Source organism: Urocampus carinirostris, chromosome 4 (genome assembly GCF_059441175.1).
Source record: "Urocampus carinirostris isolate Australia breed hairy pipefish chromosome 4, RoL_Ucar_1.0, whole genome shotgun sequence".
Taxonomy (NCBI): Eukaryota; Metazoa; Chordata; class Actinopteri; order Syngnathiformes; family Syngnathidae; genus Urocampus; species Urocampus carinirostris.
The window spans coordinates 42048974-42072973 of record NC_142352.1 but is presented as its reverse complement, the minus strand read 5'-3'; the positions used below and the strand labels follow the sequence as shown (position 1 = coordinate 42072973).

Sequence of the window (24000 nt, the reverse complement as noted above, 5' to 3'; positions counted from 1 at the left end):
CGGGACAGCCTGGAGAGAAACCAAACAAGCGGGGAGGACGGAAGAGCACACAGCAGCAGCCTGACGACTGTTTTGGTCGCTTTAAACTGCATTCGTTTGAATACTTGGCCATTTTGACCCATTTCAAAATATGGCACTTTTCTTGTTGTTGCGTTTTTTTTTTTTTTTTTTATGACTGTCACTATGCAACATAAGGAGATGCCGATGTGTGGTTTGCATGACATTTCCCCAATACTTCTCCATCTCTACAAATATGTGTTCATGTCAACCTCAGGCACAGCATGAGTACATATAGGATGTATTTGCATTGCATGACCATGCTGCTTTTATCTTTACTTACTTTTATTCTGTGAGCTGCTGTAGTAAGTGGCTTAGTTTGTTTTGTATGCAAGAAGGCCTTTTTCAAATAAGTTATATTCACAGTGTAGAATGTTCTGTATGTCATCAGTGTTTTGTGGAAAATATATAATTCATTTTTGTTTCAGGAAGTTGAAAACATTATTTCATAGAAAACAAATTATGGACATATACATTTTTAAACCCGGAATAATATGTCATGTTGACATATTTTGAAAATAATTGTTTTTCAAACTCTTTGGTAATATTATTGTTATAATAATCATTATAATGACGATAATTATAATAATAATAAGATGAAGAGGAAGAAGAAAGAGAAGGAGCATAAGGATGAGAAGGAGGAGGAGAAGAAGAAGAAGAAGAAGAATTGTCTTATTTTATTGATATATATACAACGAGATCAGACATGGCACTCGAAGGACAGACATGTTAAAGACTTGAAAGAGAAAAATAAGATGAAAAGAATGTCAAACTAATTGGGCAAAGATTTACAAGGGAGTGCTTAGAGACTGGCCTAATTGTACTTTATGTAGAGCATAACAATAGTGCAATGAAAAAGTAGTACAATAACATTTAGAAGCATACCTAATCCCAAACTAAGTCTAAAAATAAGATATTAATACCCATTTTTCTTTACATTTTTACATTTGTTTCTATAGATATGCAATATAAATATATACATATTTTTTCACCGTTGATGCACTTGTTTAGGGTGGTGATGGTCCTGGGGTCCATCAGCCTGGTGGTTCTTGTTTTAATGGACCTGTAGCTCCTACCAGAGGGCAGCAGGTCAAAGAGGATGTGGTCGGGGTGAGAGGAGTCCTCTGTAATGTTTTTTAGTGTCCTGCGGTCTCACAAGCCGGCAATTTCTTCAAGACTGAGCAGAGAGCATCCAATAATGATTTTCTGTATGTTTTTCTGCCTGCTTCTAGCATACCTCAATGTGACATTTTAAACCCCTTATACACGATTTGAATAACAAATAAACTAAAACCACAACCAAAAAATAACAAGAGTGATATTTGTAGTTTAACTTAAACAATCAATGTTTTTTAAAATAACAATAAACATGAAGTTTAGAATGATTTAAAGTGTGTATACATATTTTGGGGAAGCCCCGTAAATATACTTTGAAATATATCCCAATATGATACATTTATTGATATCAAACCTAAATCTGGTTTTCTGTCATGTTATTTGTAGCTGGGATGGCAATCTATACCACAATCTCGTTGAGCATTTAGAAATAAGTATTGGAAGATAGATATTACCCGTTTGGGAAAAAAAGCTTAAATGGGACATCTATTAGTGACTATGCAAAGGTTCGATATTACATATTTACCAATTATGATCCTCAAATCTTGAGCTGTCATCAACACTAATCATACATACTAATTCCATTACTACTTAATATTCCCTCCCATCTGCAAAAAAATGCAGATGTTTTTTAAACAAATACCTTAGAATAAAAAGTCACAGGCAAAGAAACAAAATTGCAAAAGCATAATTTTCTCAAATCTTGCAAGTATTGTATGTGATGCCAATTTAATTCCCCTTTAATTTTGGTTCCTGGTAGAAAACAGTCAACCCTGTTAGTCATTACCACAGTGATACCTAGCCCATAAAAAGTCTGGTATCGCACTGATGTGATACCTAGTATTAGTAGTCACCCATCCCTATTTTCTTATATTTCCAAGTTCATTACTATTTTAAGTGGGATTGAATGTAATGTAACTTTATTCATCCCTGGCATCATCTGAGCAGAACATAATTTATGAAAGCCTAAGATGTATAGAATAGAATAGAATAGAAAATACCTTTATTGTCATTGTTACAAAATGGGTTGAACATATTGTGACAACAAAATTGGACATGGCACTCCAGTTAAGATGTAACCTGGGGTTACAGAGCATCAACATACAGTATAAACAAACTCAATATCAAGTAAGAGAAGGTGTCTGAAATTGGTTGGATCGATTGGCAACATATTAAAATAAAGCTATGTGGGTATGCTGAAAACTAAAACAATATGTAGTGTTTGAGGTATTTGTATTTATGTAATTGTTGTTCGTGCCGATGAGGAAAATTGGTGATACATGCAGTTTTGAGTAACATGTTCCTTGACAGATTACACTTGAAAAGCACGAATATCGAATCCCTCATTTTGTTTTCATCTTCGTTTTATCATCTCATCATGCGTGTTTTATTTATTTTTTTTTTTTTTGGTTAGCTGTCAAAACTGGAAGCTTAACACGCCCCTGAGTTTTGAAGCACAGCCGGATGTACATGTACAAATGTAAATCAATTGCAACTGTTTAATTCAAAACATACACACATACGGTGTAAAAATACAGGCTGGCCTGTGTGCCCCTTTCTACCAGCTGCTTACCACACTTACTATCTGCCTTGTTGCTAGGATACACACACACACACACTGAGGCAGATGCTCACCCCTTATTTTCTGTTTGTGCCCCCCTCAAACATAAATTGCAAGTAAATCACCACTTAAATGTATTTTAATTGTGGGGATATTATTAATTATTTAAATTAGTAGCATAATGTGGATTAACTACATTGATTTTCTTTCTTCCTGGTCATGAGGGAGTAGGATAGAGGCCATAATGATTGTTGACCGTTAGAGGGCGCCTCAATATCGCACTGAGTTTGACTCGCCTTTCTTTTTTTGAAACCCTGATTTTTTTGTATGTGTGATCCCTCTTTTTTGTCATAAAAACACAAAAGAATGTCTAATATTTTCTAGCAACTTGTGAAAACACTACAAATTCAGAATGCATACTGCTTTGTGTGTGGCTCTGCGCCCCCATCACTCTTTTCCCGCATGCTTTTAATCAGCAGTTTACAATGCTAATTAGAAGATGGATGATGTAAAGAACTGTTTACTTAATGTTTAAGGAAACCCCGTTACTTAGGTGGGATTGTAAGAGGCCAGGGGCCACAAATATCTGCGTATGAAATGCATTGCAAAAAAAAATACAAAGAAATACTCCTTTACTTATAACACATTGATGTCAAACTTAGTTTGGCTCTGGGTTTGGATACAAATTTAAAAAAAAATGTCAACTCAAAATTTTAAACTTTTCAGTAAACACTTTATCATTTTCTTTACATTAGTTACCTACCCTACATATTACAATCACTGATGACAACGGATCTTTTCTAAACACAACACACGTATTCACAAACAATGGTTAAAAAAATAGATTTTCATGTTTGGTAGTTAACGTGTTAACTGCTTCATTGCAACAGTTGAGTGAATGCAGTTTTATACCTGAGCTAACACGCTTTACAAACTCAACACTGCCCTATAGCAGCCAGAGAAGGCATTTGGTCTGCATTTATTTAATATATCAAAATATATGGTAGTAATCACCGAGATAATTGCTTATTTTTTGACATACTTTATGGCGGGCTGGATTAAAACCTCTGACATGCCTGCTATAAAACAATGAATTCTTTGGTAGATAGGTAAATAGGTACCGTAAATTCCGGACTATAAGCCGCTACTTTTTTCATAAACTTTCAACCCTGCGGCTTATTCAGTGATGCGGCCAATTTATGTAATTTTTCTAAAGGCCGCCAGCAGCGCTCGAGTACAAAAGGTAAGATTTAGACTGCAACTTCTTAGTTTGCGCACAAATTAATTTAGCGTAACCATATCCTTAACATGCAAATTGCAAAAAGAAAAGCACATGACGCAACTTTCAAGCTAAACGAAATCGAGCAGTCCGATATAAAAGGAATCAGAGCGACCCCATGTAAACTTTACTTTGCCACCCTTTTCCCACCCTTACCTTTGGAAATATACACTTTTTTCCTTGGATTACTTTCAACGGGCACCCGGACTCTGCAGGTCTGCATTAAATCTTAAGTATGTGTATCATTTTCCGTTCATTTTGCCGGTGTTTTTTGGACTGTATCGGGTATGGGTTAATTTCATGTTTGTATTGCGTTTTTTCAATGTGGGCGCATGCGGCTAATATACAGGTGCGGCTTGTGTATGTACAAAATCGGTTTTCCTCCCGAAATGTGGTGGTTGCGGCTTATAATCAGGTGCGCTCTATAGTCCGGAATTTACGGTAGGTAGGTTGGTAGGTACTTTCATAGGTAGGTAGGTTGGTAGGTCAGTCAGTCAGTTGGTCGGTCATTTAGAAAAAAATAAAACAACTGGGTAAAATGTCATGCTAAATAAAATATGTAAAGAAATTTAGTCATAGTGCTTTTTCTTTCTACCCCAAAAATGAAGATTGCATAATTTTGCGTCTTAAAGGTCGTGTCAGTAACATAAACAATATTCCACTTGCCGACGCCATCTTCTGGCTGAAATCATCATCCCAGCCTCTTTCAAGATGCCTGTGTGACGCATGCACGTACTCTTTCTAAGACACGCTTTAATGAAAATCTGTTTTTTTTCATCGTTTTTTTGGTGTTTGGGTTGGCATTCGGACTGTATTTGTGACAGTCCTTTTCTTACTTTCACTATTTTCATCCTAAAATGAATGAAAAACACAGAGCATGTGCTTCATTTCGTCCAGCCTAATACACTCCATAGCCAGAATTATGATGATGATGATAGAAGTAAGATAAAAGCAGATAGTTGCAGTAAAAACATTAACAAAGGCTCTTTGAACTCAGTTGGACATTGTTACCACATTCTTTACAGAGACTTTATATTTTTCTAAAGACTATTCAAGATTATGCTGCAATTCCTTAAAGTATTTCCATCCATATTGTTTTAAAATAACAGTGGCTCTGTCAAGAGAAGCCTGACTTATTTAATTCGGTCAAACATTCTGATAGAATGATTGAGTAGCGTCCTGTGACTCGAGTTTGATTACTGACCACCTGGTTGGGTTTAAGGACTCACTGGCGGCCTCTTCCTTGCAAGACGAAGCTAGCCGTCAAACTGGCGCCAATCGAAGCCTGCCTGATTCCTACCACACCTGACCATCTGTTTACATCCGCCGCTTGCGCTCAGAGAACCCTGGAGACAAACCTTGAGCGTTCACACACATGCACGAGCATGCGTGCACGTTATGCACAAAGCGAATGTGACAGCAGCCTGGGCTGCTAACATTCCCCCAATGCTATCTGTCCACCTCAGACGGCCATTCGCGCTCGTTAATCTACCGCCTGGCAACCATGGCGGCCTATAAACAACTGCCACGCCCTGCCCACATGCTCATAGAGCAGGGTTGATTTGGATCTTTGAAAATCCATATGCCCCCTACTCCCCCCCCCAAAAAAAAACATGCACCCTTCCCCCATCCACACGCACACACATTCAACTCCCCACAAATCCTGGCCTGTCATTACTCTCCATTGTATGGATGCAGTTGCTTTCTCCCGGTGTGACTGCCAGCAGATGGCGAGCACCGGGCTGTCAGAGTCGGCCAGGGGCCCACACACAGACCACACAGACACACAGACATACAGACACACAGACATACAGACACACAGACACACAGACACACAGAAAGGAGACTTGTTTACACAAACGGTGTCTTATTACACGTTGAACATATGCGCAGTTTGTACTGAATGAAGCCATAGGCCTTTTAACTGTTCATATCCGCTGCATGTACTGGTGCACTCTCACACTTATACATAAAGAGTCTGTCGACACTGAGTTACAGGTGCCCCTCCACGACCTCGCTCGCTGTAGTGACTGTAATCTTATAAAGGAGCTACCTCACTACATTAACATGTCTAAAACTCATTCGATGCCAGATGTTCTTCTCAAATTGGGAGAGCCGTTGGCCGCCAATTTTTGCCATTTTGACTCATTTTGAAGGCCCTCAGGAAATTTGGTTTTAGGACATGAGCAAAGCTTGAACTCTCATCTTTCATGAGGGAAAAACCATGCTGTCTAGCTTTTACCACTTTTAGTAATCAACAGTCCAACATTTCTTCAAAATACTTGTTTCCCAAAAACTTCTGGGAAATACGCCTTTTTGGAAATAGATGCATTTACGGCATAACTTCCACCTTTGTGCTTTTTTTGTAGTTTATTTTGTGTATTTGTGATACCTATAATACCTATAATTTATTTGGCAAAATAACATTTTATTGCAAAAACACTAAACCTATGTATGAACAGTGCATGAACTTCGCAAGAGGGTCCTGTCTGATGAGGCACAGTCAGATTTACAATTACATGAACGCACATCTTAATCATCACTTGGGTGGCAGAGCAAGAAATCATTACATTAATTGTAGCATATGAAAATATATTATCTTACATTGTATGAATAAAGTTTATGCACTGCTCCATTTCAATAAAACCATAAATAAATAGGTCACCCACCATTCTGAAAAAAAAAGTCCATGCAAGAAGAAAATCCTGGATGGCATGACTTGCTTTTTTTCTTGCTAATAATATTATTAATTCACTATAGAGCCTCATGTTATGTGAAATAAATACAAATTCCTCGACCTGTGAATATTAAAAAAATGCCAATTTATATGATAGTTCTTTTTTTTTTGCTTATTTATTATATCAATGTTCAATTTGGCTGTTGAGTAAGCAAAGATACATGAACTATGAACACAGATTTTTTTTTTGGCGCCAGTTTGACGGCAACCAAATTCGTTGTGAAAGACTGGGCAAATAAATGAAAAGATAACAGTTTTGGCCCCTTTGAGTCTCTGTATTTGGTATTCTTCCTCGTGCTTTGTCGCACTCGTTTTCGGTTGCACCAGACAATGAAGCAACATCCAGATATCAAATTTAAGACATAATAATACACCATCAAATAGACCAGATTGTTTTTATTTGTCTTTGTTTAAATTTTATTTGAATCCACATTTTGAATAATTTAATAGATTTAAAGAAAACCCTTTTTTATTTTACTGTACTATTTGTAAGTCCATGTTTTCCCAATCTGGGCAATATTTGACCCATGATGCACTCAAGAGCGTGTGCACTTCATACTTCAAAGTGTGTGTAGAAGCAGGTGTCAGGCCTAATGGAGTGCACAGGCCGCGGCGTAAAAGCAGCTGTCGCGGCAAAGGGTCGACCGGGGTCACCCGAGGGTTAGAGGTCGGGGTCGGGGTGAGGAGCCGTCTGTAGCTACATGACATTCCTTCGCTAGCTAATCATAGCTCCAATGGATGACTGCAAAGTGGCAGCTGGTAGACAGAAGGCCGTAGCTAAATGTGTACGTTGGTGTCGGGAGAAACTGAGAGGGGGGAGGGCTGAGTGTACTCGGATGGGGGAGGTCGAGCGAGGAAAATAAGGGGGGATCATCACACAAGTGTTGGTTGTGTAGGTTTGTGATTTATTTGGATGGTTGGGATGGACCGGTCGATATGAGCCATACTGAGTGAGTCCTTGGATTAGATTAATACTATTATCTGATTGATACTGTCCTCCAATTTTAGCTATCACGATATTAATCGTATAAGTGGGTCGTGAGGTTATACAATACTTTATAACTTTCAGATTTGATCCAATTGTTGTCACAATTTATTTGCAGGACTGACTTTATTTTCAAAACATTATGCAATAAATGGTACTGTTTTTTTATAAACTATAAAGCACACCTGATTAAAAGACACAGCTTTAAAATAACCCATTATAAAAGTCTTGCTTCATATATAAGGCCCACACAACAAGTGCATGCTTTTTAAACAGGACTACAAAAAAACATATTTCTTTGAACATATATTTTGGGGAATCTTTTTTGTAAACAAAAATAAATTGGTTCATTCATAAGTGCTACCCATATTTTGAATCATTGTCTGTACGTATGAATTTCTGGCACACTGGATCGTAATGGACACTGTTATGGTCTGTACGTCTCTTTCCACCAGAGGGTGCCAAGTGGGTCTGGAACTGGGCACAAGTGTGACCGATCACCAGACACCTGACTCTAATCATCCTGATCCCTTTATAAGAACATTTCATTAGGCACACATTTAGACATTTTCATTTCTGCTGTCATTGCTACTTCTCATTGTTTTTTCCCCCCTGTTTCTGGTTCGTACATTTTGTTAATAGTTTAGTGCCTGTTTGTTTGTTGCTCAGTAGCCTAGATGGTAGTGTGCCCGCTTTGAGACTGGGAGGTCGCTGGTTCGCGCCTCGGCCGAGACATACCTAATTGGTATAATGGCGGCGCCCTCTGTTGGCTGCGGCTGCATCGACTCGCTACAACGGGTCAGGTGTATCGACATTTCGTTTTGTGTACATTGTTACAAAGAATGACAATACAAAGGAAATTATTATTATTATTATTACTTTGTTCATTTGTCCATTTCCGGTTTTGGTCTTTGTTTCAGGCTGGGCTATTTGTCAGGTTTGATTTGGTTTGGCCATGTCATGTGTTTTGTGACCCCTTGTTTGTTTGTCACTTTGTTCCTGATTTTGTTAATAAATACCATCCTTATTTTGAGCACCCCTGGCTCCGCTGCTGCTCCCCCTTTCAGGTCCACCCGCAAATATCGGTTTAAATTGGGGAGTTGGGTGGCCTTATAGTCCGGAAAATACGATATGTCTTTTTGACATTGTTATGTAGTATTTATATATATTTTTTTTTTACATTGCTGCTTTTTTTGGTTCGACCGCCTAAACTTTCTTTCTGACAGTTGTTCTAGTAGAAGCAAATCATTCTTTTATACGTAAATGTTTTTTAAATTGTATTGTTTACAGTATTTGCACTTTTAATTAATTTTCAAAATATTGCACAATGGAGGGTATTATAGTTATTATGTATTTTTGTTACATTGCTGTTTCTTTTTTGTTTGACTCTTTTGACTTTTGTTCTCTGGTAATAGAATATTTATAATTATATTTTATATTCTGAAAAGTTTTCAGTATATTTATTAAATTTCCTTTAATTCTTCGTGCTGTTTTTATTGTAATTGTAAACTAACTCAAGGGTCGAAGGGTTCAATTATTTGATGGGGATATTTCCGAGAAAAAAGTATCAGTGTCAGATTTGTACCTGTCGGAACTACCCTGTAATAACTTGAATCACTTAAATACCCAAAATATCAAGTGTCTATAGTAGATTAAAGAGGACAACACATGCCTTTGTCTCCAACATCTGAGTCTAAGCTACGTACACGCAAGATGTTGCATGTGCAGGAAGCTGCTGCTAATGACAGGTTGCCTACGTTAGCCCCCCGGATACACTTTACCAAGCCAGCAGAAAACAGCCCTTTGTGCTGTGCGCGCGCTCTCTCTCTCTCTCTCTCTCTCTCTCTCTCTCTCTCTCTCTCTCTCTCTCTCTCTCTCTCTCTCTCTCATGCTCTCTCTCTCTCTCCCTCTAATGCTCTCTCTCTCTCTCTGTCCCTCTCTCTCTCTCTCTCTCTCTCTCTCAATACTTATGTATGTCTCCCTCCATCTTTACAGCTCTCCCCCCCAGAGGGTACGGTTGCTCTGCTGCGCTCTGCTCAATATATAACACAGTGTATACATTTTCCGGTGCCCTGACAACAGATTTATGAGCACAGTTGTATTTTTTGGCTGACACCAGTCTTCCACGTCACTTAAATTGTGCTGCGATGCTGCCACAAAAGAGCTAAAAAGGATATTTTAATGGGGGAAATTGCACCTTTGGATTGGAGCGCTGAATGTACACAAATATAGGGACACCACGATATGAAGGCGGGGTATATTGTGGAAAAAAAAGAAGGGGGGGAATAGCAACATTGCAATCCTCTCTTCTTGGCTACAATAGAATAAACATTTTTTTCCCTCAGTATGACACATGCAAGGTCAGTGGTGAGTGAGAGTGCCTCGTTTCTAAGATCTTAATTCTCAACATCTTAACCTATTGAGACCCGAGCTTTTGTTTGATGTGCATTTTTGTTTTGCTTCACTATTTGGCCTTATCTGACCTTGTTAAATACGAAATATAAGCATTAATAACTTTAAATTGTGTAGTTTGAGAGAAAAATCATGTCCACGTATGTGCCCAGAACGCCCCAGTAAAGCAGAAACAGCTACAACGCTAATATAACCCTAAATGTGATAAACAAGCGTGTGAATGCCAGACCTGGCATACACATGGACCTAAGACCTGGCCATTATGCCAAAAAAGGAAACATAATATTATGCTTTTAGTGTCCAAATTATTTTGTACATAGCCAACTGCTTGACGGTCCTGTTTATAGGTTATCCAAACTTAGTGACTTTGAATATACTGTACAGTGAACCGTTGTTTATCGTGGGGGTTAAGTTCCAAAAACATTTGGAAAGAATCCGTGAAGTAAAACCTTTACTTTTTACAGTTATTATACAATTTAATATTATTTTACACAACTAAACCAAAGTACAAACCTTTATACAGACCCAAACAATCTTTTAACAAATAAAAGTACTGTACATTGTACCTTAAACATTTATTTATTTGCTGGGGACCTGGAGAAAATAGGCAGAGACTGGCTATCATTGCCGGCCCGCCAGCTTGAAGGTGTTTTAGGGTAGAAACACCCAGTGACAGTTGGACACCACTTGATGACATCTCCTGTTTGAAAGCCACAGTCACTTTTTGAGTGACTGGGAAAGGTAGCACTAATTTGTGTATGTTATAATGTGTATTACCAATACCTACTTTCTTCAGAATGCAGAATGCAGAATACAATGCATGATGGAAACCCCTGAATAAGCGTGACTGTGAAAGGTGAACTGATTTAGAGTAAAGCAAATTTTTTGTTTTTTCTTTTATTTTTTTACAATAGTCATGTATGTTAATACATGTTAACGTGCCACCAAGAGCAAAGGAAGTCATAGAACATTGTTTCAAAAACTTTTTCACTGGAGTAGCCTTGGTGAAATATATTTTTAAATCGAGTACGACACAAATATGCTGCAAAACAGTCCTGCATTTACTGAACAAAATGTTACTCAATGATTAAACTTTTGGACTTATTTTAGTATGTTTTTCAACACGTTAAGATACAGGAAAGTAAGAAAATTAACACTTGAGAAAATTATTTTTATTTTGGTAGAACAATATATTACAGAATTTAATACAATTTCAAAAATAAAAGGTAAAATAAGGACAGGGTGTATTATTTGACCACAAGATTTTGCTTTATGGTGTCAGGTGTCAGGCAACCAAAAACAAATTCTCGAAAGCAGAAAGAAGAACTTTGGGGACTCAAATTGACCAAACCGCACCATTTTTCTTTTCATTTGTTTGCACAGCCTTATGTGAGTTTTTGGTTTTTTGGGTACCCGTAGCAGCAAGATGGCTTACAATCATGTCAGCACCATCTTGGTGAGGCTCATGTCATATCAAATAAATGCAAATTTCTTGACCTTCAAGTGCTTTTAAATCATGTATTTTACTTATTTTTTAAATTAGTATGTTTCTTTAATTAGACAAGTTTTTTTATTCCCAAGTGATGCTTAATAATACACACAACCCCTTTAGTTAATTTCGTATTTTGTCAGGTTTAAGTAAAGAAAAGAAAATATTGTTAAAAACATACTTCAAAAAAGCAAAAGAAGACAGACAGTAGAAGGTAAGCAAGTGTTTATGTATTTTATTCATGCTACATTTTGAAATATTTTATCAATCTGAAAAAAACCTTATAGAACTTAAAGTACTCATTTGGGAAATTTTGCTAAAAAAAAACTCCAATTTTTTTTTCTAGCCTAATTAAACACATGTTTTTTTTTCGTTTTTTTTTGTTTTAGACAGTTGGGAGCAATAAGTAATTAATGATGTTAAAATTTCAATTGCAAAAAAAAGATATGGTATACACCACTGATTTTCAGCAGATACTTACAAATTACAGTACAGTAGTACAGTATATCTGCATTCCTTTTTTTTGTAAAAGCTTGACTGGGCAATACAATGAAAATCCAATCCTGTGTGCGTGTATACATGTGTGCTCAACTCAAAAGAAGGCAGTCTAATAGTCAGCTTGTTTTTGCTCTGACCACGAGGCCAATCGATAGCACTTACCCTTTTCCTGTTAGACTCTCTAATAGACCTTGGAGAGAGGCGCTGTGGCCCGGCAGTTGTCACCAATTGTGTGTGGGATTGTGTGTTTGTGTGTGTGTGTGTGTGTTTGTGTGTGTGTGTGTGTGTATTGTGTGTCTGAGCTGTGTTCGATTTATAGGATCAGCTTGTTTCCTTTCCTGCGTCAGGCTGCTTTTTATGATGTATTTAAACACTTACGCAGACAACCACTCCTGTATCAGCTCAAGTCCTATTTACTGTACATAGGTCACGTTAAATTCATATGAACACTTTGAGCAAACAAGTCATCCGCTATCTTTCTATTAAAAATATTACTAAACCCCACAATTATGCAAATATGTTGCAAACTATTCCACGCGCTGGGGGACTCGAGAAATTCAGACTCAAAGTTGAGCTAGCAGGCTTGTTTGACGTTATGGAAGGAACACAACACTTTTAAAACCGTGAATTGCGTTAACACAAACGTCATAGATTGTAGAGAACACAAATGCAGACCGCAGAACTTTGCTTACCCAGTTTTCGCCTCTATGTAGGTACGTGATTGTGGCTTTTTGTTCGTGATTTTTCCCACGTGTGTCGGGGTGGATATAATTTTGTTCGGTAGCTCTGTTAGCATCAGGGCTTCTAAGGGCTATCCTATTTTTGTATGCTCCCTAATGGCTCTTGTTGGCTGCTCACTGTGTGTTGTTTACCGGCTATGCACTTTTTGATTTGCTAGCCTGGTGTTCTGGCCAGTTTTGTCGCATTCCTTGGTTTGTTTGTTCCTATTCTGCTTCGTGTTTGTCGCCATAGCTGTTGCTGCTTTTTGTTGTTCGGCCAGTCTCCAAGCATTACCTTGTAAATATTTATGCCTATTCATACCATCTTTTTGTGTTATTTTTCCTCTTTCAAGTCTCAATTATGTGTTTATCCTTTATTGCCATGTCTAATCCTGTTGAAAACACAGTCCACTAAGTTATTATCAATGACATTGAAGACAAATCCAATTCTAATTTAAACTGAAAGCAAATATGCTGTTTGAACAAAGGTGTAGTTTAGCATGGACTCGGGGGATTTGTCCCCACCAATGTCGACCAATCATTGTTTTTTCCCCACAATGAATTATGTGATCACTTAAAACCAATGCCATGAACAAACCTAAGCCCTTGCGTTTTGAGCACTGTGATAATTCTATGGACCCATTTTAGTATACTGTACTATCAATGTTCAAGAAACTATTCAACAAAATGTGTTTGTCTTGACTTCTCATGATTAAACGTGTACTTGGACATTCCTCTCGGAAGTTTGTCGTTTAATGCTTTGTGAGACATATGGTCGTGCATCGGAGGTGTCATTACATGCTTCACTTTAGGGGAGTTGAGCCATTTGCTGCGTTGTTGTAGCATTTTATAGCTGCTGCTGGGTTGGCCTCACATAATCACCAAAGCTCTTTGCTCGCACTCCTGCAGTGCATAAACACTTATTCGCTCTGTCAGAGTGTAAGTTGTTTTGTTTGTATTCCCCCCAACACCTTTGCCTTTGACCTCAGCCTGCCTCCCTTTCACACATGCCTCCATGTGTCTTTATCGGAAATATATTTGTTCGTTCAACATAAGGTGGTTTTGTGTAATCCGAGCCCCGGTGCTACGACAGTGCTGCCGCAGTGTTCGTTCAGGCAGAAAAAGCAACACGGGAGCCGCGGGGCTGACGGGAAGAAGAGTTGAAAGTGATGGGTGGTGGGGGGTAGCTGAGAAACAGAGCAAGGACAAAGTGCAGCAAGGGTTTTTTTTTTTGTCTCGCTCAATGGAAGAGAGATGTCATTGTGTGTCAGTTCGCTCCACTAACTAGCCTGTAGCTTGGGAAACAGATCTCTCGCTCACACTTTCTTCCTTTCCCTTCCCCCCGACACCACATCATCTTCTGGTCCTCGCTCTTCTGCCTGGATTGAGGCGCTCAGAAACAAAACTAAAAGACTGAGCAGCAAAGGAGTCATTTGCGCAGAGGTCGCACTGCAGGCCAGCAATACGGTGCGAGACGGCACGGGGCCTCACGGGCGTGACCTCCCTCGGTGTTGCGAGGAAGACGGCGTGCGACTTCCACAACGCAGAAGGGATCAAATTTTTAAATCCCCTGGAAATGTCAAGCACGCTTGATGAAATGTCAGCAAAGACACACACAACATGGCAGCGTGGCATTGTGGGGCACTCGTGTCCTGTGTCTGACATCTGCCTCGACTTCCCAATCCCAAAGGGAGAGTCACTGTTTCCCTCTGGATGAATATATTCCCAATGCTGTTATAAGAGTAATCCATGACATTTTTACATGAGCAAGCATCTGCTTTGCTCCTCTCTAATGCCAAGTAACAATCTTCCAGCTGGCTTGATTTGTTTATTAGCCTTTTTAAATGACTGGAGGAAGTATTATTTTCTTGTCTATATCAATATAGAGGTATTATAGTGCCTACTGTACACATATTTTATGAACTACTACAGGCACTATTTTTCTAAGCAATAATTGTTGAGACAAGCACCATTTTTCAGGGACAAATGGTTCTGTTCCTGGTATTTATTCCATGGGCCTGGTGTTTTTTTTAGGCCAAATATGCACATTGTGTTTAAGTGTGAAAACTGGTTAGCAAACTACAAACTAAATTCTTGATATATTCATAATCTCCCTTGCTGTTTTGTTATTTACATATTGTGGGTTCGCTACTTAATGGATTTTCATCACGCATTGTGTTCTGCATTCTGATTGTCTAAACAGAGAAAGATGCTTTCTATAGCTAACTAAGTTGGACCTCTCCAACGTTAAACTTGCTCTGGAGCCCAAGGCGGGTATTTGGCATTACCTAGTGGCTCCCTGCCGCTTTTTAAAAATGTTTGGTAATAGAAAAATGAATAGTTTCTGTAGGACGATTGGAAGATAAATACAATTCCAAAAATGTCCACCTGATGGAGGCAAAGTATTATGTCAAGTAAAGTGGATCAAGTGGATCAGGTCCCTAATCAGTGCAATAAAGTGTTAAACAAATACTGCCTGTATATTGGGTTTGTTCGTGAGTAATGCAAGAATAATTGAATCATTAACAAAATAAGTAAAGTCATCTACTTTGCTGGGTTTGACTATTGCAGGACATCTTTGGAACACGACCCTGCGAAAAAATAGTAAAAGCACTTTAAAATTGATCCTGAAACGAACAGGGGGACAACGCAGCAATTTTAAAACTATTGGAATGTGATCCTTTGTGGCGCCCTTAAGCACAATTGCTGCTGAATTTTGTAGTAGCTGCAAGTTTTCTATGTTATTTTTGGGAAGATAAGAGAACAGGGCTTTACAATAATTTAAACAAGACAATTCAAAAGCAGAGAAATATATTGTTGAGAGAATGAAAAAAATGTTATATTTTGAAATGTGGAGAGTTTTGGTTTGAACAAATTTATTGACACTACTAACAGCAAACAAACAATGTGAGGCCTGAACAACCCCTCTCGACAATCTTAACAGCAATTAGAGAGTTCAGAATCGAAAATAACTCCCATATTTTTAGATTAAAGTTTTTCTCTGACTTTTAGGACATATGCCTAAGACCTCTGTTTGTTCCCTGTTGAGCTTTATGAAGTGTTCTGCCATCTATGACTTAAAAGGGTAACTATAGGACTTGTGTCATCATTCTACAGCTGAGTGTCATCAGCGAAACAATGCAAATTTACTCTATGTTTCCTGATGACATCATCAAGGGGAAGCATATAGAGATTAAAAAGTACCGGGCCTAAAATTGAACCTTGGGGAACACCACATTTAACCTCATGGGTTCTGGAGGAATATACTGGACATCCATACTCACTAAGAAATGTCGGGCTGTTAGGCAGGAATAAAATCAGTTCAAAACAGTACACAAAATGCCCACCAGGTTTTTAAGTCTATTTAATAAAATGTATTGATCTACAGTGTCAAAAGCAGCATTTAGATCAAGTAGCACAAGAACTGTAAGTTTATTAAAATCCATATTATTCCTAATATTATTTAAAATCTTTAAAATAGCAGCTTCTGTACTGTAGTTGATTGTAAAACCAGACTGAAATTGCTCTAAAATGCTGTTTTCTTCTAAAGTCAAGTAAGGTCAAGTCATGTTTATTTGTATAGCCCTTAATCACAAAGAGTCACAAAGAGGCACAGACCATTATTACACCATCTAAAAAAGTCCCTTGAATACTAATGTGCTGTAATGCAAAAGTCTTGGGCAAGCGAATGAGAATTCGCATTAGAAGGAAGTTTGTCGTGGAATGTAGTCACGGCTCATTACAGGCCCATCGGTTTATTCTCTTATTATGCTTTTTGACACAAGTTAGCATATTGCTTTTATCAAACCGGAAGTAGCCTGCTTCTTAGCAACAGCTACACAAACACCCCAGGTGACATATTACTTGGGACAGCTCAATCGATGTCAAGACTGTGTTGAGTCACCGGTATTAAGCTCAGAGACATAATCGATGGCTCGACAAGTCGGGAGGGTTGCTGGTGTTTATAGGTATACGAGCGCTAATATTGTCTGACCCTCTAAGGGCTGAACTCTGCCTGCCAACTTCTTCTGTGGTACAACATTGCCCATTAGCAAGAGAGTCCACCTTGCCGATTAGAGGAGTTATTGCTCAATAGTGGGATTAACCTCAATTAGCACTGCCTCAGTTGATATTTCCTTTTTCGCCTCCTGACTCTCGCAATGCATTTAATACAGCTCTCTTCCACCGTCATTTAACATAAGCACTCATTAACACTCATCGGTACTCAATTCAGAACAACGCCCAAGTGAAGCTCTTAGTTCTTAGTGCCCAAAAGTGCAGCTGAATTGTTGAACATGGCATACTTGAAATAATAAATAAAATGGCTGAAGATGAGTTATGTGCGTGGAAATGTTTCTTTTTTACGATCTCCCAGTGCCAGAGTAATTCAAACATTGTGAATGATCACTCAGAGGCTATAGAAATACTATTTTAAGATTATGTGAACACAGACACTTCCAAATGAAATATTTTAACATCATATTTTACCGACAAAAGGTTTCATTTTAACTTGCTCTGTTTATAGGTAATATATTGTAAAAAAAATCTGCAAAATCAATATCAAAATCAAAAATAAGAGAAAACAAATTGTTGGTGATTTTTATGGATTTGTTGGAATTAAGCGCTTGCCTTCAATGATTTCTTCGGATTCTAATTATGTCATAATCTGAACATCCACCATGGGATTGTTTCAAGACCAATTTGAAAACCTCCTTATAGTCAGTTGTCGAATTGCTGCTCTGCAAAGCACCAATAGTTCAGGATTAAGCATCGTAAATATCAAGATGGGTCTGATTGCAGGTCTTAAAATGGTAACTCAAATATCTATGAATCTATTACTCCAATGGTTTGGCAATACTTGTGTATTACCTCTGAAGTCACTGAGTTTATTTTAAAGTTGATGGTGCTTGTACTTAGTTAATTCTACTTTCTCAAAAATGGTCTCCATGATCTCTTTCTTCTTTGAAATCTAATTTTCTTTACTTCCTTGTGTGGTTTTAGTTGATTTCCTTAGAAAGTGAGCTCTCACTGCTAAGCAGTGGCCAGTATTAGTCAGTGCAGTTACAGATCAGCAGAGATAGCCAAGGCATCTTTCTACTTGTAAAATGTACCTGACAGCGCCACACAATGTTCAGGAGCATCCTGACCGCCACAGTATGTGCTGTTAATGGTACTCAAAGAGTTTAAAAAAACTACGAACTGTGAATTATAATGCATAAATCTTCATTATCGCACAAGATTCATGTATATGTGCTGTAGATGATGAGGTGTGGAATTTCAGTCTTCTTAGTCTTCAGGGCTTTTCGTCTACTTTGTGGTGCTACAGTGGTGTGTCGTGCTTGGTGATGTGTTCACTTCATAAGCCCAGGAGGCATCTTTGCTTCAACGTGCTCCATACCTAGCTTGCTTTTTCCCTGCCAGTTTTCAATGGTAGGAGCTCCTTCAAAGCTCTCTCTTTGTGACCGCCACCCTGTGCTATGATGGTCATGTCACTTTTCTCTTTGCTGTTCCTCTTCGCTATGGAGCTCAGTCGAGCAGATCTCAACAGACTGAAGCCGTCTGGGCTGCTCTTTTTTGTCTTTGATTGCAGCTACTTCTTGATTTCTGCAACTTTACAAGAGTGATATTTCCTGTGCACCATCCACTTCATTTTCATTTTCTTCTAATGGTGTATGATAAAAATTGTAATGGCCAAATAGACACAATCTCTCTGGGTTCATTCTTTGGAAGTGGAGGTTAATCCAAGAATTTGCTTCAGAAAACAATTGAGATTTGAGCTTTTTTATGTAATTGTTACTCAAAAAAAGTAGTTGTCAAAATACAATTTTAGATGAGTGGAGGCCCAAAATGATTTAAACTGAGTTAGCTGTTAAGTTAAGATTGAAAATGTTTTCATTGTTTTGGAGTTGCTGCTCACTCTAAACCTTTGCCTATCTTTCAGGCTGACACCGTGACAGAAAAGTTGGCAAGAGCCAGCGAGGGGGAAAGCCAAAAGACCTCCCAGGCGGCGGATGACCCGACCTCTCACCCAGAGACCTTGGAGCCAGAGATTCCCGAGCCAGTCGAGCGCCCATGTTCCAGTGAGTCATGCTCTTATCTACACTAGAGTTTAAGAAAACTACAGCTTGGTTTTTTTTGTCTTTAGTGGGGTCGGGGGTTTGGCGGGCTTTTTTTTTTCTTGTGGTCGAAGTTGGTGCAGAAGCTTGTCTGCTGATGTTTGTCTATAAATGTGTGAGGTATCCCTGCAGTCAGCTGTCATTTTGCAAAAAGAAGCCAAATGAGCTCGTATTTATTATGTTTTAAAGGGTGTAGCTAATAATTCAGTAATGTGCTGACCCGTTCATTTCAGCTTGGAAAAATTAGAACTTTGCTTACCCAGTTTTCGCTTCCATTTAGGTACGTGATTTCGACCTGTTCCTCAACTGTCATCAGGAAAGTATGACATTAAAATGTATTAAATGGTTGTCATTATTTAGTGTGATTTCTCATTTAGCTTTAAAGTTTTAGGATTAACTTTTACAAAATCGCTGGACTTTTACACTATATTATTAATACTATTTATACAGTTAGTATGTGACGTACTACTGTGCTGAGCATCTGCAGATGCAGAGTGAGGCACACAATTCCTCTGCCTCATGGCAGAGGATCACAGTGAAACAAAAGCCCCAAACAATATAATTAGTCATAGTATTAGGTAATTAAAAGTAAGTCTAGTCAGCTAGTATTTTTTTCCCCTGTTGCTTTTTTTTCATAGTACTTATCTATTGGTGTTTCTAATCAAAAGGAACAGTGCATAGGCTTCCTTTATAAGTTTAGACAATAAAAAAAAAATTCTATGCTACAGTTTATGTTATATTTTGCTCTGCCAATTAAATACAATGTATTTATAAATCTGACTGTGCCTCATCAAACTCCAACCTCACGGCATGTCACTGGTTAAGTTTATACATGCAGATGATTATATGCACTTCACTAGTTTCTGCAGTAGATTCCTCAATTCTGTCATGTAGTAAGTTGGTATAATTTGTTCCTTTCTTGGAAACCCATTTGCATATTGTTACAATTTTTAGTACTGTAAGTGTGGCCTGACTGACTGGCATTATTTGAAAAATGTTCCACCGGGTCAACAGTGTCTTTTTTTTTTCTTTCAAATTCAAAAAGTTGTCTTCTCTCGGGGTTCGTAAGGGTGCATGAAATCCTTGAAAATGTTGGAACTTCAATGTTGTGCTTTTAAAGATAGAAAATTACTTGAATTTCAGGTATATGCTTTGTAAATGATTGAAATTGTTGCCATGTTTCTCAACAAGTCTGCTTGACCATAAGGCTGACACTGCTCTTTGGTGGCTTTGCTTCGCCATTGTAATTCTTCCCTCGTGATTCACAGCAATTGTCATTAGTTTGGTATTGTTCTATGAAGTGCCATCGCTCCTACAAGTCATGCCCAAGAAAACAAATGCATGCCACACTTAAACAAGGCACTATGAAATTTGTATTAATGCAAGGATTACGCATCAATTTTACACGAGTATAATGGGCCAAAAAATTAAGGTAGAGTTTCCCAGTGATAGATTATAATGGGAAGAACTTCCCACTACTTAAAATGTAAGCTACATATTAATGTTATATTTAACACCTAAATGGGAAGATATCTGTCTCAAGAACAAATATATTTTTCTCAAGATCTAAAATTCATATGTCTTAAAAAATGCACACAGAAGATTAAAAACGGCATATGTAAATTGCAGATGTATTTGTGACTCTGCAAAATACATGATTCACACCGGATTTTTTTTTTAATGGTACTGGAGAAATTCTAGTCCTTGAAAAGGGTTTGAATACGGCGATGAAAAAGTTGTAGAAAACCTGAACTCTGTTCTTGTTTTTCCTTTGTCTACCCCAGACCTCTTTTTTTTTGCCTCGCTATCTGCCTCTTCAAATCAATGTTCCTGCCTACTCGGGCATCCTCCTGTTTTTCCTCTCGGGCTATTTTCTGTTTTGCTACAAGGGCCCCCTAGTCGTTTACAGGAAAGCTTCACAAGCGCTGTCCTCTGAATGACCATTCCACATGCAGGCCGACATGCACATGCAGACCACAAGTTAGTCTCTAAGGCTGGGTTGTCGGTGCAGAGCTTAATGCTTAATTATGATTTTTTTTGGGGGGGGGGGTGAAATGAGATGGTTTTGCGAAATTGTTCACATTTCCAACTAAATGCGACTTGTTTGTGATCTCCAGTGTGAATGCCACAAGAGTCCCGGATGCACAGAAGAGGAAATCTAAACTTAAAACTCACTTCTACTCCAAAGCATATGAATAACCTACTCTTCTCGTCGGCTGAAAAATAGTCTGTGTAATATAGTGTAATAATCTGTGAAGCCCTTTGAGACTCTTCGTGATTTAGGGCTATACAAATAAAAATGACTTGACTTGACTTGACATCACACGCAATGCGCTTACTGTTTGCAGAAGTACTCATGGATGTTAATGGTGGCACGTATCTAGCAATTTTAAAGTTATTTTGTTACGGGTGGCGGCAGATGTACAACTTTGAGATTTCAGAAGAAAGAGAACCGTGATTTTGACTATGGCTTTTTGTGGGGCAGTGGCAGCATTATCCGGAGAAATGCGCTTGTATTCTCTGATATTTGGGTCGGAGGCTGATTATTTTTGTCTGGCATTGGAGCCAGGACGGTCTATGACCATACTCGGACCATATTTCTATTGAAATGTTATCAAAAGCTGCCCAGTTGTGATAAGATCCCTTGAGTTTGGCAGTACAGAAAGAATTTAGCAGATCGGATAGAGTTTGCGATTTTGCAAAAACAATCAGTTCATCCTTGCACTGTAAACCTAGCCTAACACTCAGTTAATGCATCATAACAAAGGCCGCAGCCGGGACCACCGATGAGCAGGTCGTATTCTGGCTCTCAACTTAACTCGATTGTGCTTATTGGGGTTGAGAATTTATTTTTTTTAAGTTTGTTTAAAGTGATTGATTCCTCCACTTGCTTTGTGGCAGATGATCTGTTATCTTGACTCAGATCGAAATACAGTCATGATCTTTGATCACCCACAAGGGCAATCTTTTCGGGGGAGCTGATATGCATTTAATTCGGATTCTCTGTACCTTTATACCAGTATCACGATTATTGAGGACCAGAACCACCCGGACAAAATGAAAATAAGCATAGTAGCGTTGCACCTTCATAAAAGCCCCCTAAGAGTTAAACTTAGAACGAGATTACATCATTCCCGGATTCATACTCAGAGTACACGACCGTAACAAAATTATAATTATGCATCTACAAATAATAACACACAACACAGTTGAAATAACTGTTTTATTGTCATTATTCAAAAGTTACACATGTTTGGAGGGCTTTGTTCAGTGTAAGAGAGATATTCAGAGTGCGGCCGGCTAGCTGCGCGCCGGCATCGGGTGTCCCCGAATGGGAACAAATCTCAGCATTAAGTGAAGCAGTTTCCCAAAAATTGTAGCACTAGGTCATCCGTTCCATGGCTAATGGGCCTGGCGTTGGCAAGATAGAGTCTGCAGCAGTGGCTTAAAAGAGCCTAGCTGGAGCAGTAGGCCGGACCTGCAGCCTCGCAAATGCGTTCTCTCTCATTTTTCTTGGCCTACCTTTTTGATTTAAGGGGGTACCCATAGAAGCAAGATGGTGCACAATCATGTGAACTCCTTTTAAGTGAGCCTTATGTTCGTTAAAATAAATACCAATTTCTCGACATGGCCGGTCCAAATTGTCCCTAGGTGTGAATGAGCGAATGAGTTGTCTGTCCCCGTGTGCCCTGCGATTGGCTGGCAACCAGTTCAGGGTCTCCCCTGCCCACTGCCCGAAGATGGCTGGGATGGGCTCCAGCCCCCCCCCCCCCCCCCCCCCGCGACCCTAATGAGGATAAGCGGTACGGCTAATGAGATGAGATGAGATGAGATGAGTATGTTAAAAAAAATACACGTTTATATGATAGTTATGTATATAGCTTATTATTCAAAACATTTTTTTAGATGAATTGCATGTTTTAACCACTAGATGGCTCTAAATAATACACAGTGTCCCGTAAAGAATATGAATTGTACTTTAGCACAAAAAAGTCACACTATTGTATAAAACAGGAGGAATTAATCACAATATAAAATATAACTTTTTATCAACTTGCCAATACAGCCTTGTTTACTTCAGTATAATGTATTTTAACATTAGGAAGCACTAAATAATAATACACAATGTCCCTTCAAGGTAACATTTTACCAACCATATATCGTGGTTTTCATTTAGGTTTGGAATGTGCCTTCAGCACATAGAACATGAAAAACCCATTTTAAAAAAAAACTATATAAAAATATGATAGAGGAAAATACTATGAAGAGAAAATTCGGGAGCAAACTATTTTCAAAGACCACGATGCGATCCATAAATCTCGCCATATTTTGGTACAAGATGATTTACCATTTGTGGTAGAAATTGTTCTTGAACACAACAAAGTGGCCTCCATCATTCGGCCTGCCCGACGATTTTATCTATAGCGTTGAGGTCAGTACGCTGGATTATGTACAATTCTGCATTTTAGTATGCTATGGAAATTCACCAAACACGCATTCCAATCTTAGGAAGAAGTCTAGGCTGTGGATCTATGCAAATATCAGCAATATTGATTTTAAGCACGTCCTTAAGTCCTTAAGTCTATATGTAGAAAGCACACTCCTTCTCTCTCTCTTACAACCTTGACCATTCTCGAAGTTTATGCAATAATGTGTGACTGACAGGTACACTTTTAGCATCTCTCCCTACCTGACCTGCTGAAGCATCGTACCTACCAGGCCAAAAAGAGGGCCAAATCGGAAGCTAAATATGACTGGGGAAAATGGGAAGCACAGGAGAGTGGACTTTTTTTTTGTTCAACAGCCGAAAAGGACAATGCCAGGTTTCAGTTATGTGCTACAGTGGCTCGCTACTGTGACAAATGCACATAAAAAAAAGTTCACTCTGCAGAGTGCACTAATCTGTAACTAAACAATGAAAACATGTTACTGGTCCTGAACAAAAACCTGTTATTCTTTTGTCACTATGGCAACAGAGCCAAAGGGTTTGTTAGATTACTGATGTTTTGGTGTCACTCTCTTGATTTTTGC

The 24000-nt window shown here is 38.5% G+C and overlaps 1 protein-coding gene across 1 annotated transcript in view; it reads left to right on the top strand.

Annotated features, from left to right (window-relative positions):
* The window catches only part of gse1b (Gse1 coiled-coil protein b), a 265439-nt gene that overhangs the window by 57101 nt on the left and 184338 nt on the right, over window positions 1–24000 (top strand). The window contains exon 2 of the mRNA XM_088334614.1: window positions 18795–18933. Coding sequence (XP_088190740.1) covers window positions 18795–18933 — 139 coding nt within the window. The remainder of the gene's footprint in view (window positions 1–18794; window positions 18934–24000) is intronic.